Below are 17518 nucleotides of genomic sequence, written 5' to 3'. Positions count from 1 at the left end.
GAGTCATACTACTAACTCCTTCAGTTCTCAGTATAATTTTAATGACCTGATTTCCATAATAAGGCCATGACTTTTCTCACACAATGGCCATTTTAACTCTAATGAGCAATAATTGTAACAGAAATTTGAAATGATGCAGTGCCTTTTATCCAAACAAGTTTGCAATGTTCATTACAATTCAATAATTCAGAGAAATACATGCATTCATCTCTGGGATGTGTGACCTGGCAGTACTTTACCTTTTTCCAATATTTGTTGATCTGTCCACTGACAGATATACTGGATCGGCATCTTTGGAGCCAATTGTGCCTCTCTATGTTATCCCACATGGTGAATCCCTTCTTTTCTGATATTATTCTTTTTCTCTTTCTCAGTATTAGGAATGAACTATTGGGTGACTTGCCTTGAGGATGGGCTTTGGTCCCTCCCGGAAGCCTACTGCAAGCTAGAATGTGATGCTCCACCCTTAATTGCCCATGCAAAGCTGCTGCAGCCTCATTACCTTGAAGGCAACCATGATGTGGGTTCTGTGTGTCACTATAAATGCAAACCTGGCTACTATGTGGCAGAAAATACTGAAAGAAAACCTAGAAAGTAAGTTTGGCTCATTTATCTCAGCATCATCTCCCCAACTCCCACTTCATATAGGTCTCTCCTCCTGTGCTTGTTAGTTTCTGATGCATAAATAGTGGCATGGGGCAAGAATAGAGGCTATATATTTACTGTCTTGATGTCCTTAGTATCCTGGTGGTTGTCTAGTCCAAACTTTCATTCTAATTGTATTATTGCTACTATTATTATTTATTTTAATGCATGTCTTAGTGGCAGATGCTTAGTGGTGATGGAATAGTAGATGCCATTTAGTCATTGTCCTCTCACTTTATACCGTAATAAATGTAGTGGCAGAGGTAGGTTTTCCTACAAAAGTACTGACATTCTTCACTTGTCATTTCCCTACCCTGACCTACTCCTTGGATCTTATAGCTCCTGAATCTCAGGATAGTTGCTAGGCTTGGTGGCCGCAGTAGCAACAGGCAGTGCACTCAGGAATTGTCCCACATGCTCACAGAACTTTCCCTCGCTTGGCTTCTGTGTTGGAAGTGGATCCTGAGAGAATGCACTGGTTCAGTCCCAGTGCTCACTGCCAGCTGCTACTTCTGGCAGGTCTCAGAAGTGTTCCTGCAGTTTGGAATCCATGTGGTCCACATACGGAGAGGGTTAGCCATAAGGGCTGGGGAGAGAGGGAGAGCCATGAGGTCTGGCAGGAAGAGAGCAGGAGACATGAGGTTTGAGGAGGAGGAAAGGGAAAGTCATGAGTTCTGTGGGGAAAGAAGGGGAGCCATGAGTTCTGGAGGACATAAGGGGACATTATGATATGAGGAACATTTAGCTTCTGCCTAGATCCCCTAACTTTGCCCTTACCTTCAGTTCCATATAAGTACTGATATTCTTCACTTGTACTAATGCCCTGAGTCATGCAAAATAAAAACACTTTTGTTATTATCCTGGTAGCACCCAAAGTAGCATTCATATAACCTTCAGTTTTCAGTCGATCTCTATTGCTGTTCTTTCCAGATAACATGTGAACTGTGCCAGTCATGTAAAAATGGCATCATGTGATGATGGTGCATCTAACTCCCATTCGCTCTACCTCATATTCTGTAGAATGTTTGCATTTCTGAAATCAGTGCAGCTGGAAATACAGATTTTCTGGGACTGAAATACTCACTTATAAAGTCAGTGCCGTTGATTTTGCTAAATCATAGCAGTTTGGCTTTGGGGCCTTCAGTAATAGTATTCGACTTATGTCAAAATCATCAGTCTGTTGAAGGTACATTATAGTGATAGCAGAACTTCAAATTGATATGTTTCAGTCTTATTATGACTTTAATGATGCATGGGCGCAAGCAGGCACATCAGTATAGGGTTATTTATATTTGGTTCCTGTCAGCAGAAGTGACCCTTCACATCAACTTTCTGACCCAAATGCAGTTTCATAAAAGATAAAACAAAAAAAATTCATAATCTGTTATCATGCTTAATCCTCCCCAGGTGTTTGCCAGCAGGTTGGGTTTATTGGATTGCAATTACTGATTGTAATAATAAGAGCCCACGTTTTTGGGAATGATGAAGTTCTTAATCATGATCCAATAAATCATGGCTGGTGTTTGAATCACCGCTCAGTAACCCCAGTCACACATTGTACAACTGTATTTCCTCAAGGGACACGGCCTATCTCATACACTATCGGCCAAATTTAAAATCTGTCGCATGTGTAAAAATCACCACTTATGCACATGACTGGGCCCTTCGTGCACTGTGTGCATTTTAAAAAGGACCCGGCCATGCACGTAAGTGGCAATACATGCATAAGTGCCAGGCCCTGACAAATGGGCAGGCCGGGGGGCGGGGATGGGTGGTCCAGGGACGAGGCGTGGTGGGCCGGGGAGCAGGCTGGGACAGCGCCATTCATCGCTATCCCGGAGCCCCGCGTGCCGGCCAGCTGCTGGCGCGCGCAAGTTACTTCAGGTCGAGCCCTGAAGTAACTTGAAGAAATAAAGGTGAAAAAAAAAGGGGGGATTTAGATGGTGGGAAGGGAAGGGGAAGGGAGGTTAGGGTAGGGGGTAGGAAAGTTCTTTCCCAGTCCACTCCTAAATTGTTTTTCAGTTTTTATGTAGTCTCTCTCAACCTTTTTTCCAGTTGCTCTCTCAAGCTTGTTCCCCAACTATGGGCAACCTTTCCCGAATCATTCTCTCTTTATCTGTTGCCTTCCTTTTCAATCATATTTTTCTTATTTTCCATTCTATTGCCTTACTGTTTCTTCTTCTCCTTGCTCTCACTCCAGTCTATTTTCCTTGCTGCCTCCCTATTCTCTTTCAGCTCCCTGCTTTCTCCCCCCTCTCTTCTTCTATCCCATTTCACTCATCCCTTATTCTCAGCTAGTGGTCCTCCATTTAATTTCACTTCCATTTCCCCCCTTCCCCTTCCTATCTCTCCCCCAACTTTCTCATCTCGTTCCCTGATCCCAATTTCTGTCTCCACCAACATAGCTACTATATTCTTCCTTCAATTTTGTCTCATTCTATCGTAAACTCACTTCATGTGCCCCAATTTTTATCTTATTTATCCAATGCACAGACCAAGAAGGCAAGGGGTAAGTATAGATTAAAGGCAAAATATTGCACCAAACCCTAGGGATCATAAAGCACAAAATGAAATAGAAAATTAAAATCACCAGACTAGGCCAGACATTACCTTTGAAGATCAACAAAGACATACAAAGGCACACAATGAAGAGAGAAGGGGAAACTATTCATACATACCATACAGTATAAATTCACCTAAGATGTACATTAACAGCATCACATAAAATGTAATATATAGCATTTAATGAATTTCTTCCTGCCATAAAAAAGTGTTCAGAAACTGTAAACAACACAGAAGCCCATAATGATGCAGTTTAAACGTCTAATAAAAAGTATATTTCTAGAGTGTTTTTTTAAATATCCCATCAAAGTGGAACACTTCTTACATAAACATACAATAACATGCAAAACAAAAGAGAGGAAAAAAAATTGAGATTGGAAAAAAAAAAAAAGCCTTGGATCGTCCATTTATTTTATTATTTAGCTTGATATGAAACATTCTTACATGTTACACTTGGATTCTTTGCATCTCATGCTGTTGGCTGCCGTTATGAGCTTTGTGCTAATTTATTGCAGTCTTGCTTGGCAACAACACAGCCTTCGTCTTCTGCTCCAAGTCCAGGCTACTCCAATATACAGCTGGACGAGTGCCAGCTCCCTGCAGGGCTCACCGAGGCTTTGGATATTGACATTCATGCTTCTACATCAAACACAATTCTGAGCAAGCTCATAAGTCTTCCCCATGGCTCTCAAACTGCCCATTAAATGTCTGTTGTATAAAAACTGCTGTTTGTATTTGTTTTATTTTGGCTTCTGGTTGCTCCTCTAATCCTAAATAAATGTTGTTTTTGACGATCAGGAGGAACTGGAGGGAAGAAGAGAGGGAGCGTTTCTATACACTATGGGGTGCACTTTATTCTTCTTGAAGGTTTTGTGTTCTTTAAACTGTCATTATCTTTGGGGGGGTGGGTTTCTTTCTTGCTCTTCTTTTGTTTCTTCAGAACAATGGGAAAAAGTGGGGGGGGAGGGGAAGGAGGGGGAGTGAAATAAAGTCTTCATCTGTGTCATTTTAAACCTTGCCCACTTGCCAAGCAGATATCAGTCTTACTTAAAGTGGCAGTGTCACCGGTTTCCTCAAAATACCAACTTGCCTGCTTCTCGGGTCTATGCTCACCTCTTTTGATCATTGTTTACTCGGTAGTTTCTCCTTTCTCTCTCTTTTTTTTTTTTTTTTCTACCAGCTCAGTCAGAGCCAGTGCCGGGCTCCTGGCAACATGGATCTTCATTCACAATTACCTGGAGATGTTTCCCAGATCCCCCTTCCCCACTTTCCCAGTCTAGTCATAGCAGTGACAGTCCTGCGGCTGGGTGTCATGCCCCAAGGCTGCTTCCTCTAATGCCTCCCTTATTGATGACCATGATACCCTCTACCCCCTCCGGGGGCTGTAAACGCCGTCATCTCAGCATCCCCAGTCCCAGCTGGCCTGGGGGGCCAAAGACCTGATCCAGGAAATGAACCTGGGACCTTCCACCAGGCCAGCACTCTTGATCGTATGTTTAGGTCTCTTTTATTTGGTTTTTAATATTTATACATTCATTTGAAGCAAATGCTGGGCGCATTTTATTTTGACCATGCGTTTTATTCTTAAGTCTTCCCCCATGGGGTCATGCTTCATTCAGACGTTAGTTCTGTATTCATACTTCATATTAATCAGGATGGTTCCAGTGCAGGTTTATGATACAAATCAACATCGCAGCTTCCCAGTTTTGTTAGATCTATGAATATTGCTTGGTAAAGTGCTGCCTAGTACAAACGTAGTGGATCTCATGCGTCACCTAAGTAGGATTTTAGAGTGCTAAGGAGGAGCTGGCTGGAATGGGACGTTTCATTTTATTTTTCAATTCTTGAATCATTTTACTCCTGGTGAGACTGAAAGCAATTTACAAAACATTGCAAATGCATACAACTGGCATAATACAAACAGAGTAAATCATAAAACTATCAATACTGTGTTCAAAACAAACATCACACCTTAAAAACATCCGCACTCCCATAAAGATAATAGAATAAAACAGAAAACTTCACTTTTGAATGGAATCTTCAAAAATTCTTTCTGAGATAAGCCCAAATTACCTTCTGGTATATAACTAATAGGGATGTGCAGACAAAAAGTTTATGTTCATAAGTCCATAAGTCGAAAAGGGGGGTCAATTTCGGTCAATATGGACATATGGAGAATTCCATAAGTTGAGTCTATGTCCATACGTGCACCGGTTCCCTAAATAAAAATTTAAACCCCATCACCCTCCTTAATCCCCCCCAAGACTTACCAAAATTCCCTGGTGGTCCAGCGGGGAGTCAGGAAGCCATTATTCTATTCCTTTGCGAGGAGCACGTGACATCCGCGTCACATCGGAGTGACGCGGCCGTCACGTGGTCCACCGCGGTTCCGCTCCCGGACCCCTCGTTGGACACAAACGGAACTTTTGGCCAGCTTGGGGGGGCCTCCTGACCTCCCCAAGCTGGCTAAAAGTTCCGTTTGTGTCCAAGGAGGGGTCCGGGAGCGGAACCGCGGTGGACCACGTGACGGCCGCGTCATCAACGTGACGCGGACGTCACGTGCTCCTCGCAAAGGAATAGAATAATGGCTTCCTGACTCCCCGCTGGACCACCAGGGAGTTTTGGTAAGTCTTGGGGGGGATTAAGGAGGGTGAGGGGTTTAAACGTATTCAACATAGCTATGTTGAATAAGTTGGAAATCCGATCGTTTTCGCCTCATCACTTTTTTAAGTTAAAAAAAAAAAAAGTAGCGTTTTACATATAAGTTCAAAATGAATGCACACCCCTAATAACTAAACAACCTATCCATAAGGCAAGAAGGTCCCATGCCATGTATTGATTTAAAGGTCACCATAGGCACTTTAAAATTAATATAATATTAAATAGATAACCAGTGGAATTTAGTATAGGAGTTAGATGCAAGCCTCCCACCAACTTAGCTGCAGTATTTTGAATTAACTGCAGTCTTTTAAAGTTCTTTTTCATGAATCCACAATCATCTCAAAATCACTAGAAACTGAATCACTGAAGCCAGATCCTGGGTGAAAAAATGACTACAACTGATGAATTTCTCAAAGTTGAACAAAGACTGACTGCTTGATAGCTGAAACCTGGGAGTTCATAAAGAAACCCGATTCTAATTTTACCCCTAGATTTCATACCACTTTCTTGATGGAAAGAAGAGATCCATCCAACAAAACACTCAGCTATGGGTCTGGATCAGTCTTACCTACCCACCATGGTTCAGGTTTCTTTCATTCCTCTTTTAATCTGCACCAATCTGCTACCTTTTTAAGAAAGAAATGAATCCTACATTGAATATAAATGACATAAGAAGGTGCAGGAGGGAGGTTCTAAAGGCTAAATTTAAGCTTTTAGGCAGGAAATTGAAAGCTTGAAATTCCAGACTTGCAGTCTCAGAAATGTTGCTGGTTCCATATGCAGAGCTCCACAGGCAAGCTGAGCTCCAGAGCCTCAGTGTGGATAATATGATGGTACAAGGAAGAGGACTTTTGATTAGTTAGGAACCTGTGAACATCCTGGAGAAAGCAGAGGTTATTCTGATGAGATGAGCTCTACCTTAACCAGGGTAGAACCCAGCTGCTGGCGCTAACATTTAAAAAGGAGATCCTGCGGCTTTTAAACTAGACCATTTGAGAATGTTGATAATCAAAGGAAAGTATCTTCAAGGATGCTTTCAAAATAAGAAAGTTAGAATATACTTATTAGAGAGACTGTTGTAAAATCTGCAGTAGCGCAGATGGATTTCATTAAAGAGCACAAAGATACGATTGACTCCAAACTGCCTGTATTATCTGCTAATAAGAGGGCTGTGAATTCAAATAAAATTAGAAATACAAATAAAAATATAATTTAAAATGTATGTATACAAATGCCAGAAGTCTGAAGAATAAGAATGCTAAGTTAGAATATATGGCATATAATGAGGATATATACATAATAGGCATTCCAGAGATGTGTTGGAAGAAGTATAACTAAAGAGACACTGTCATATTAGGGTGTAAATTATATCAATATAACAGGACAGATCATATTGGTTTAGAGGAGGCACTATATATAAAGGATGGCATAGAGTCAAGCAGGGTAATAATTGTGCAAGAAACAAAGGGGTAGATTTTCAAATAGCGCGAATTGGCCTACTTTTGCTGGCGCATCAGGCGCAAGCAAAAGTAAGCTGGATTTTAGTAGATACGCGCAGAGCCGCGCGTATCTGCTAAAAACCTGGATCGGCGCGTGCAAGGCTATTGATTTTGTATAGCCGGCGCGCGCCGAGCCGCACAGCCTACCCCCATTCCCTCCGAGGCCGCTCCGAAATCGGAGCGGCCTCGGAGGGAACTTCCTTTTGCCCTCCCCTCACCTTCCCCTCCCTTCCCCTACCTAACCCACCCACCCGGCCCTGTCTAAGCCCCCCCCTTACCTTTGTCGGGGGATTTACGCCTCCCTCTGGGAGGCGTAAATCCCCGCGCGCCAGCGGGCCTCTTGCGCGCCGGGACGCAACCTGGGGGCGGGTACGGAGGGCGCGGCCACGCCCCCGGACCACCCCGGGCCGTAGCCACGCCCCCGCACCCGCCCCCAAAACGCTGCCGACATGCCCCCTAAACGCCGCGACGACCGGGCCCGCCCCCCAACACGCCCCCCTCGGAGAACCCCGGGACTTATGCGAGTCCCGGGGCTCTGCGCGCGCCGGTAGGCCTATGTAAATAGGCTCACCGGCGCGCAGGGCCCTGCTCGCCTAAATCTGCCCGGATTTGGGCAGATTTAGGCGAGCAGGGCTCTGAAAATCCGCCCCAAAATGCACTGTGGAATTCTCATGGATTGAAATTTCAAATATGTCAAGTAAAAGTATAGCAGTGGGGTGTATCTATCATCCACCTGGCCAAGATGAAGAAACAGACTGTGAAATGATAGCAGAAATTGGAAAGGAAAATAAAATTGGCAATACAATAATAATTGGTCCTAGAAATAAGCGGGGAGATACTATAGTTCTAGTCCTCAATGGAATGCAAGAGCTAATGCAAGAGGTTACTGTGGTGGGGCTGCTTAGCAATAATAATAATGCAATCATATTTCATATAATCACTGGAAGGAGAACATTAAGTAAAACTACTGCAGTAGCATATAACTGTAGAAAGAAAAAGTAAGACAATGAGGAAATCTGAATAAAACTAAAAACGGCAGTTGCCAAGGTTCAAAGTTTGCATGAGATGTGGACATTGTTTAAAAATGCTATCTTGGAAGCTCAGGTAATGTATTCCATACATTGAAAAGGTTGAAGGAAAATCAAACAACTGCCAGCATGGTTTAATGGTGAGGTGAAAAAAGCAGTTAAAGCCAAAAGTGCATCTTTCAAAAAATGGAAAGCAGATTCTTAATGAAGAAAATAGGCAAGAGCATAAGTACTGACAAGTTAGATATAAAACAGTGGTGAGACAGGCCAAGAGAGAATTTGTCATAGAGGCAAAAACTAATAAGAAAAACTTTTTTGACTACATTCGAAGCAAAAAGCCTATGTCAGAGTCAATTGGGCCTCTAGATGACCAAGGGGTAAAAGGGTTGCTGAAGGAGGACAAGAAAATAGCAAAAAAAACAACTGAATGAATTCTTTGTCTCTGTCTTTACTGAGGAGGATGTTGGGAATATACCCATACCAAAAATATTCTTTAATGGTGATGATTCTGAGCAACTAAAGCAAATTTCTTTGATAATGGAAGATGCAATAGATCAAACGGACAATCCCAAAAGTAAGAAATCAACAGGACTGGATAGTATTCATCCCAAACATGAAATTGTAGATCTATTGCGAATAATCTGTAACATATCATTTAAAATAGCCTGGAGGGTGGACAATGAAACACCAATTATTTAAAAGGCTTCTAGGGGTGATCCAAAAAAAACTATAGGCCAGTGAGACTAATGTTGATGCTGGGCAAAATGGTAGAAGCTATACTTTAAAATAAAATCACAGATCATATAGATTGGCATGGCTTAATGGAGAAGATTGAACATGGTTTTAGGAAAGGAAGGCTTGCCTTACATATCTATTCAATATTTTGAAAATGTAAATAAACATGTTGATAATAGGGATGTGCCTTCATTTGAAATGAATAGGTAAAGCATAATGAATGACCCCATGTTCTTTTCATTTGTGCCCCCCTGGAATTAAAGGAGGGGTCCCACAAATAAAACAAATAATTTTTCTCCCATTCGCTTATATTTTCCATTCATTTCTATGGCCCATTGAAGTATATAGATGCATACAGTTGAGAAAAAAAACAACAACTGGTAACTATACCAACCAGCTCTTGCTTCTATGACTTTACTGCCATTGTGCTAAACCATGACAAGTTGGCTAGCCAGAGGACAAATCACAGCATAGCATCTTTTTAACTAGCCTATAGCTGCTATCTGAATCAAATAATACTGACATAGAAACATAGAAAAGATGGCAGAAAAGGACCCATGTTCCATCCAGTCTGCCCAGCAAGCTTCCCATGGTAGTATTTGCCATGCCATACAGGTTATGCTCATTTATCAATCAGTGCTGCTTGACATTCTTTGCTTATGGCCGTAGAAGCAGTCCTGTGATTTTTCCTTAATTTCTGCGTATCAGTACTTCAAACTGTAAAAGTGTCATGGCTCGTGTTAGTTGTTTTTGAATCCAATTTTCTCTTTCCCTCCATCCCCCACTCCCCTCCTTCAAAGCAGAGAGCAATGTAGCAGTTGCATCAAAACATCAAGGCTTATTGATTAAGGGTAGTAATCCAAGCCTTCTCTTAAAGATAGTAACAGATGCTTTGTACAGGTTACCCCCATGCTTATCAGTTCCCTAGACTGTAAAAGTTGGGACCCTCATTGGTTGCTGTCTGAATCCAATTCCCCTTTTCCCCTGCCATTGAAGAAGAGAGCAATGCTGAGGTTGCATCAAAAGTATCAAAGCTTATTGGTTAAGAGTAGTAACCGCTGCACCAGCAACTTACCCCCTGAACACTTTCTTCATTTCCTTTAGGACTTGACCATAAAAGCAGTCCTGTGCTTTTTCCCTTATGTTTGCATATCAGTTTCCAGATTATGGAAGTTGGGGCCCTCAGTTGTTGTCTGAATACAATTTCTCTTTTCCCTCACCATCTAAGCGGGGAGCAATGTTGCAGTTGCATTAAAAGCATCAACACATATTGGTTAAAGGTACTAATCTCCATGCCTTCTGCTAAGGGTAGTAGCCGCTGTACCAGCAAGTTACCCCCTACACACTTATCTCATTTCCATCCTCCAGCCTTTAGAGATCCTCAGTGTTTATCCCATGCACCTTTGAATTCTTTAACTGTTTTTGTCTTCACCACCTCTTCCAGAAGGGCATTCCAGGCTTCCACCATCCTCTCTGTGCAGAAATATTTCCAGAAGTTGGACCCCCCTGGAGTTTTATTTTCTGAATCCTAGTTCTATTGTTTTCTTTCCAACGGAAAAGGTTTGAAGTCCATACACCATTGAAACCTTTTAGGTATCTGAAGGTCTGAATCATATCTCCTCTACACCTCCTCTCCTCCAGGGTATACATATTCAGATCCTTCAGCTTCTCCTCATATGTCTTCCGATACAGACCCCACACAATTTTCGTCGCCTTTCTCTGGACTGCCTCCACCTTAGGGTCTTACTGCTACCACTTTGTCTACTTGCCATGTCCCAGATGTAGCACCTTAGGGGTCTTACTGCCACATACCTCTCTGCCCTGCTCCTTATTTACCCTCTTAGAAGTCCTACTTTCACTGTTTCACATGCCTATCTGCCATGCTCCTGATGTACCAACGTTAGGGGGGTCTTTCTACTACTGCTCTGCCTGCCTGCCATGCCCCTTATGTTTATTATTAATTAATTATTTATTTAAAAGTTTTTCTAAACTGCCCTCTATAAGGGGTCTTGATCAAGGCGGTTTACAAGGTTACATTTATTTTATTTATTTATTTAAGGTTTTTATATACCAGCATTCATGATAAAATCACTTCATGCTGGTTTACAGTAGAACAGTGGTGCATAAACATACAAACAGGAACTATAGTGCAGAAGACAGCAGTTACAAAAAACAGGAATGCTTAACTGGGAGAGGAAGGAAAAAAGAAAAGGTTAATAGCATTTGAAATATTTACAAATATTTACATGCATAATTAAACAATCAGCATGGAGTAGGATACAAAAATAAAATACAAATCATGAGACTAGAATATTATCACACCATAAAAAGAAAGACAAGTACAAATCGCACCTCATATAAATGAGGCAGATGACCATAAATTTAATGCTATTCTGCACTTCCACAAGCTAATGGGAAAAGGTAAGTTTTCAAATTTTACTTAAACTCCTTAGTATTTGATATTACCTGGAGTGAATCAGGGAGGACATTCCAAAGGATGGGACCAGCAACAGAGAAGGCCTTCTGGTGAGATTAAGCCTTGCCAACTTAATTGAGGGGACATCAGGGAGATTTTTATTCATTGAGTAAAGATGTCTACCAGGTTGATAAGTGTGGAGACTGGAACATAACCAAACTGAAGATTTATTATATAGTAAGTTATGAATTAAAGTAAGAACTTTGTACGGTATATGGAAAGGCACAGGAAGCCAGTGTAGTGAATAGAGAGTGGGTATTATGTGTTCTCAGCAACTCTGATTAGCTAGGGTGCGTGCTGCTGAATTTTGAACTAGTTGCAATGGACGAATATCATTAGCTGAAAGCCCCAGATATAGTGCATTACAGTAGTCTAAACCTGTGAGAATTAAGGCCTGTAGGACTAGACAGAAATCATTTGGGTATAAGAGAGGCTTTATGCGTTTCAATAGGTGAATCTTGAAAAATGAAGATTTAACATCTGAGGATATGTTATGCGACATAGTTCTGTGTCTAAAATGACACCAAGATTGGGGCCTTAGTGATTATGGGAATAAAATGACCGTTGACAGATTTTTCTCAGCAGGCAGCGTGAGGAATTAGGTATAGTGGATAAGTACAGAATTTCAGTTTTTGAGGTATTAAGTTTTAAATGGTTATGAGATTGCCAAATATTAACTGTTTCAATACAGAGAGTGACATGGAAAGGATGTTTGACCAGGATGTATTATAGGGGAAAAAAAGTGGATTTCATCCACATAGATTTTGAAATCTATACCTAGGCCTGCCAAAAGATGACAAAGAGGAAGTAAATAAATGTTAAACAATAGGGCAGAGAGAGAGATGATCCCTGAGGGACACCTGATGGAACAGTGTACCAAGTAGAGCTGCATGTACCAATATTATTTGCTGAAGATGACTGAGTAGAAATAAAGTAAACCACTTCCTGCTTCTATGCCTACCTGTCATGCTCCAGATCTACCACCTTAGGGGTCTTGCTGCTACTGCTCTGTCTATTTGCTCTGCTCTAGATATATCACCATAGGGGTCTTGCTGCCACATGCCTACCTGCCTTACCCCAGATGTACCACCTTAGGGGTCTCACTGCTACCATTCTACCTAACTGCCTTGCTCCAGATGTACCACTTTAAGGTTTATGCTGCTACTTTGCCTCCCAGTAATGTCCCTTATATACCACTTGAGGTGTCTTGTGGCTACTGCTCGGGTCCAGCATCTCACCAGATTGTAGATAATTCACTATCCTTTCCTTCAGTAGAGTCTCCATTAATTTTCCCACCAACAAAGTGAGGCTAACTGGCCTGTAGTTTCTAGCCTTTTATATGCGCCACTCTTGTGAAGTGGGACCACTACCTCTCTTCTCCAACCTTGCGGCACCACTCCCATTTCCAGGGATCTATTGAACAGGTCTTTCAGCGGATCTCCCAGCACATCTCTGAGCTCCTTTACTATTCTGGAATGTACTTCATTTGGCCCTATGGTCTTGTCCATTTTAGCTCTTCCCATACATTATCTTCTGTAAACATAGCTTCGTCTACTACACTCTCATCTATGGTCTTGTCAACCAGCAACGGTCCTTCTCCAGGGTCTTCTTTAGTGAACATCAAACTGAAATATTTGTTTAATATTTTTCAATACATTGCTCCTTATTGGTTTCTTATTCCTCTTACTTTTGTTTACTTTTCTAACATATAGATTAGTTGCCTTTGTAATTGTTCCTTTCAGTTTGGCCCACTGTTGTTCCACCTTACTCCATTTTCTCCGTGGCCCCCAATATTGCTTGCCTTTACGTCACTGATTTCAAAACAAAATTTCTCTATCCTTCTGTTTCCTGGCCATTTATTATGTTATGGTTGAAATATATTGAGTATAATGTGACAGAGCCTGTTAAGTAACCCACAGCAACAAATACAGAAGAAAAGGGAAACCAACAAAAATTCAAAAGCAAGGGCTTAGCTGGAAAGGTGTCAGCAAGCCAAACGGCGTGTTCAAGAGAACTTGAACCACCCAGTCTTTCAATCATCCACCTTGTGATTAAATGTGTATATTTCTAAGTGATAAACTAAGGACACAAGCTTTAAATTCTTTTCTCAATCCAAAAAAATTGATAAATATGTCCAGAAGTAATCCTGATGATGAAAATGCCTGACAAGGCCATTGTTTCACTTGACAAAGCTTCATCAGGGGTAAGACAATAATCCATATTTTTTAACGTCAATTTTTAATGAAGGACTGTAAGAAATAATAAATAAATAGAGTCACCATTACTAAGGACCACTAATACAATACATATTATAAAGAAAAACCCAGCCTATTTAGATCGATTATCCCTTCCAGCACACAAACTCTCCTTTGAAGGTCATCAATTTATCTACAATAAATGTTTTCAAATGCATCGGATCTACAAAAATAAACTTATTGTCTTGATAATTAACTATACACTTGCATGGAAACTTCAAGAAAAAAGTAGCTCCCATTGACAAGAGCTTCGGTTTCATCGGTATGAATAATTTCCTCTTTAACAGAGTCTCCTTAGAGTCATCATGAAAGATTTGTACTCTTTGGCCACAGAACAGTGAATCCTTATATTTAATATATTGTCTAAAGAAGATCTCTCTACCACTGCTCAAGGCAAAAGAGACAATCAGTGTAGCTCTAGAAGAAATAACATCATTAGATGTCTAAAGAAGTAAAGTAAGATCTGAACTTGGAGAGGGGGACAAACCATCCATAACGCCTCTACAGCAGTGGTCCCCAACCCTGCTCTGGGGGCCCACCAGCCAGTCGGGTTTTCAGGATATCCACAATGAATATTCATGAGAGAAAATGTGCGTGCACTGCCTCCATAACATGCAAAATTTCTCTCATGCATAGTCATTGTGGATATCCTGAAAACCCGACTGGCTGGAGGGCCCCCAGGATAGGGTTGGGGACCACTGCTCTACAGGATTCAGGACTCTAGATTTATCAGGAAGATAATAACAATTGGAAATCAGGAAAGATTTATCCAGTGTAAATTGAAGAACTTCAATTGCAAATCTCTTAAAAAACTCATTACCAGGATTTATTTATTTATTTATTTATTTATGAACTTTTATATACCGACATTCGTAGGGCACATCACGTCGGTTTACAATCAACTGAAAAATTGTGGAAATTACAATGAATGGGGAGCGGGGAGAGGGGCGCAGAAGAGAAAAAAGCGAGCGGGGGCGGGGAGAGAGAGAAGACTAGCAGGAAAAAGAGTAATCAGGCAAGAAGCGAAGAGGAGAAAAACCATATTATACTAGAATCACATCACCAGATGTGTACAAAGTTATAACTGGATTGAAAATATATACATAAAATAAAATAGATATATACAAATATACAAAAAACCGTGGCTCTGATACTGGAGTGGAGGGAGGGCTATAAAAGGGACAGGGGAGGCAGAAAAAATGAAGGACAGGCAGGGCGGGATAGGGTAGGGAGTCTGGCTAGGGGTTGGACTGCATAGGGTAAGGGAGTCTGGCTAGGTTTGGTCTGCGTTGGGGTAGGCCTGCTTGAAGAGCCATGTTTTTATTCCTTTTTTAAAGTTGTGTAAGAGAAATTCAGTAAACATAGATCATTAGCTCTCAGCTGATTTTCCAACCACTCATTCTTATGATGTAATAATAAACAATCTTTAATATCAGCAGCTAATGACTGCTATAAATTGGCAACTGCACCTTTCTGTAACTCCAGTTGTGTTTCTACATTATTAAGCCTATTATCCACCTCAGATAGTTTATCAGATGTGCCTGTTGAAAACTCACATAATTGAGATACTACATTGGAGAAATTTAATTCAATACAATTAACTATATTCCAAATATCCCTTAAGGAAATATCACCAGTATTGCCTACTATATCTGAGCCAGCCCCTTGAATCCCCTGAGGCAGGAAACAGGAGCGGGAACAGGGAGTAGAGGTCTCTCATTAGGCAAAAGAGATAACATTTCCAAAGTTCCCTCTGGAGCATACACTTGATTAGACACAGGAATTACCGTTTGCTGTTGTGAGGGGGAGTTTGTAACTTCAGCACCATCTACCTTCTGAAGACTCCATGGGTTGGGAGGGGGGAAAGTAGCCCCGGGGCTCAAAGAAGTTTCCAGTTCGTTACTCACATTAAACTGTGGTGTTGAACTTGGACGATTAACATGAAGATCCATTAGTCCTCTAATTGGCGTAGACATCTGGGGGGAGTTAAATTTCCCTTTTTTCTTTTCCTTCCCATCTTAGGCTCAGAAGAGTTGACACAAGGAGCATGTCCCTTTGGCGTGCGGCTTTGGTGAGCTGCAGGGTGCCACTTTTTAAAGGCTCCCTGGCACACAGATGGTGTCTGTGTGAAGTGGCTCTGATATTGCCAGAAGTGGCAACTTCTCCCCCAAGGTCTCGCGATAAGGGCAGTTTGTGAGCACGGGCCCTCCTCCCCCTTTTCTGTCCTCTCTGTCTTTCTTTATGAAGTTATATCCAGGGATGGTCATATCCCAATCATGTGACTCAGTGAACCAGGTCTCTGTAATAGCAACTATGTCCAAGTCCGCTTCCGCCATTAAGTCCTGCCGGTCTAGGATTTTATTGCCCAGACTACGAGCATTTGCAGTCATAACTTTCCAAATTTTCTCCCTCGGATTGCTGCTCTTCCTAGTCATTTTTTCTGCTATTTTGATCTGATTGATTTTGTTGTTTTTGCTTCCCAATTTCTCTATTGTTTGAGGGTGACATAGCAATTTGTTTGGCCATATCCTGCCAACCCCTTCCTCTAATTAGGGATGATCTTTTCACTTTTGCTGTTTCTTTGCTCTTCTGATGGTTCCTTGGAGAACTCCTGCTACTACTGTTACCTCTGTGCTCCTTTATGGTGCCTTAGACTATTCTTCATGCCTCTTTTAGTGTCAGTTTGCCACAATCTTGGTATCTTGGAGTTCTTTCCCCCTTCTGATGATGTCTTAAGAACATAAGAAGATGCCTTACTGAGTCAGACAAAGGGTCCACCAAGCCCAGCATCCTGTTTCCAACAATGGCCAATCCAGATTACAAGTACCTGACAAGTACCCAAACATTAAGTAGATTCCATGCTCTAATGCCAGTAATAGCAGTGGCTATTCCCTAAGTCCGCTTGATTAATAGAGTTAATGGACTTCTCCTCCAAGAACTTATCCAAACCTTTTTTAAACCCAGCTACACTAAGGGGCAGATTTTAAAAGCCCTACACGCGCTGAGCCTATTTTTCATAGGCCCGGCAATGCGCGCAAAGCCCCGGGACGCGCGTATGTCCTGGGGCTTAAAAAAAAAGGGGTGAGGCGTGGGCGGTCCGGGGCAGTCCAGGGCATGGCCAGAGGCCTCCGTAGGGCCTCTAGGCCAGGAGATCACCTCCGGCACTTGGCCGACACGCGCAAACTATGCCTGCCCAGAGGCAGGCACAACTTGTAAAACAAAGGTTGGGGGGGGGGTGTTTAGGTAGGGCTGGGGGGCGAGTTAGGTAGGGGAAGGGAGGGGAAGGTGGGGGGACGGAAGGAAAATTCCCTCCGAGGCCGCTCCAATTTCGGAGTGGCCTCGGAGGGAAAGGGGAAAGCCATCATGGCTCCCCTAGGGCTCGGTGCGCGCAAGGTGCACATGTATGCACCCCCTTGCGCGCACCTACCCTGGATTTTATAACATGCGCGGGGCTGCGCATGCATGTTATAAAATTGGGCATACATTTGTGTACGCCGGGTTGCGCACACAAATGTACGCCCACACGTACCTCTTAAAATCCGGCCCTAATTGCACTAACCTTATCCTCTGGCAATAAATTCCAGAGCTTAATTGTGTGTTGAGTGAAAAAGAATTTTCTCCGATTAGTTTTAAATGTGCCCCATGCTAAGTTCATGG

The 17518-nt window shown here is 42.1% G+C and overlaps 1 protein-coding gene across 2 annotated transcripts in view; it reads left to right on the top strand.

Annotated features, from left to right (window-relative positions):
* The window catches only part of PAPPA2 (pappalysin 2), a 459501-nt gene that overhangs the window by 330316 nt on the left and 111667 nt on the right, over positions 1-17518 (top strand). For both annotated transcript variants that reach the window (XM_029618757.1, XM_029618758.1), the window contains one exon: positions 375-594. In XM_029618757.1, the coding sequence (XP_029474617.1) occupies positions 375-594 (220 nt within the window). The remainder of the gene's footprint in view (positions 1-374; positions 595-17518) is intronic.

Source organism: Rhinatrema bivittatum, chromosome 10, assembly GCF_901001135.1.
Source record: "Rhinatrema bivittatum chromosome 10, aRhiBiv1.1, whole genome shotgun sequence".
Classification (NCBI taxonomy): domain Eukaryota; kingdom Metazoa; phylum Chordata; class Amphibia; order Gymnophiona; family Rhinatrematidae; genus Rhinatrema; species Rhinatrema bivittatum.
This window is presented reverse-complemented; position numbering and strand designations above follow the sequence as displayed.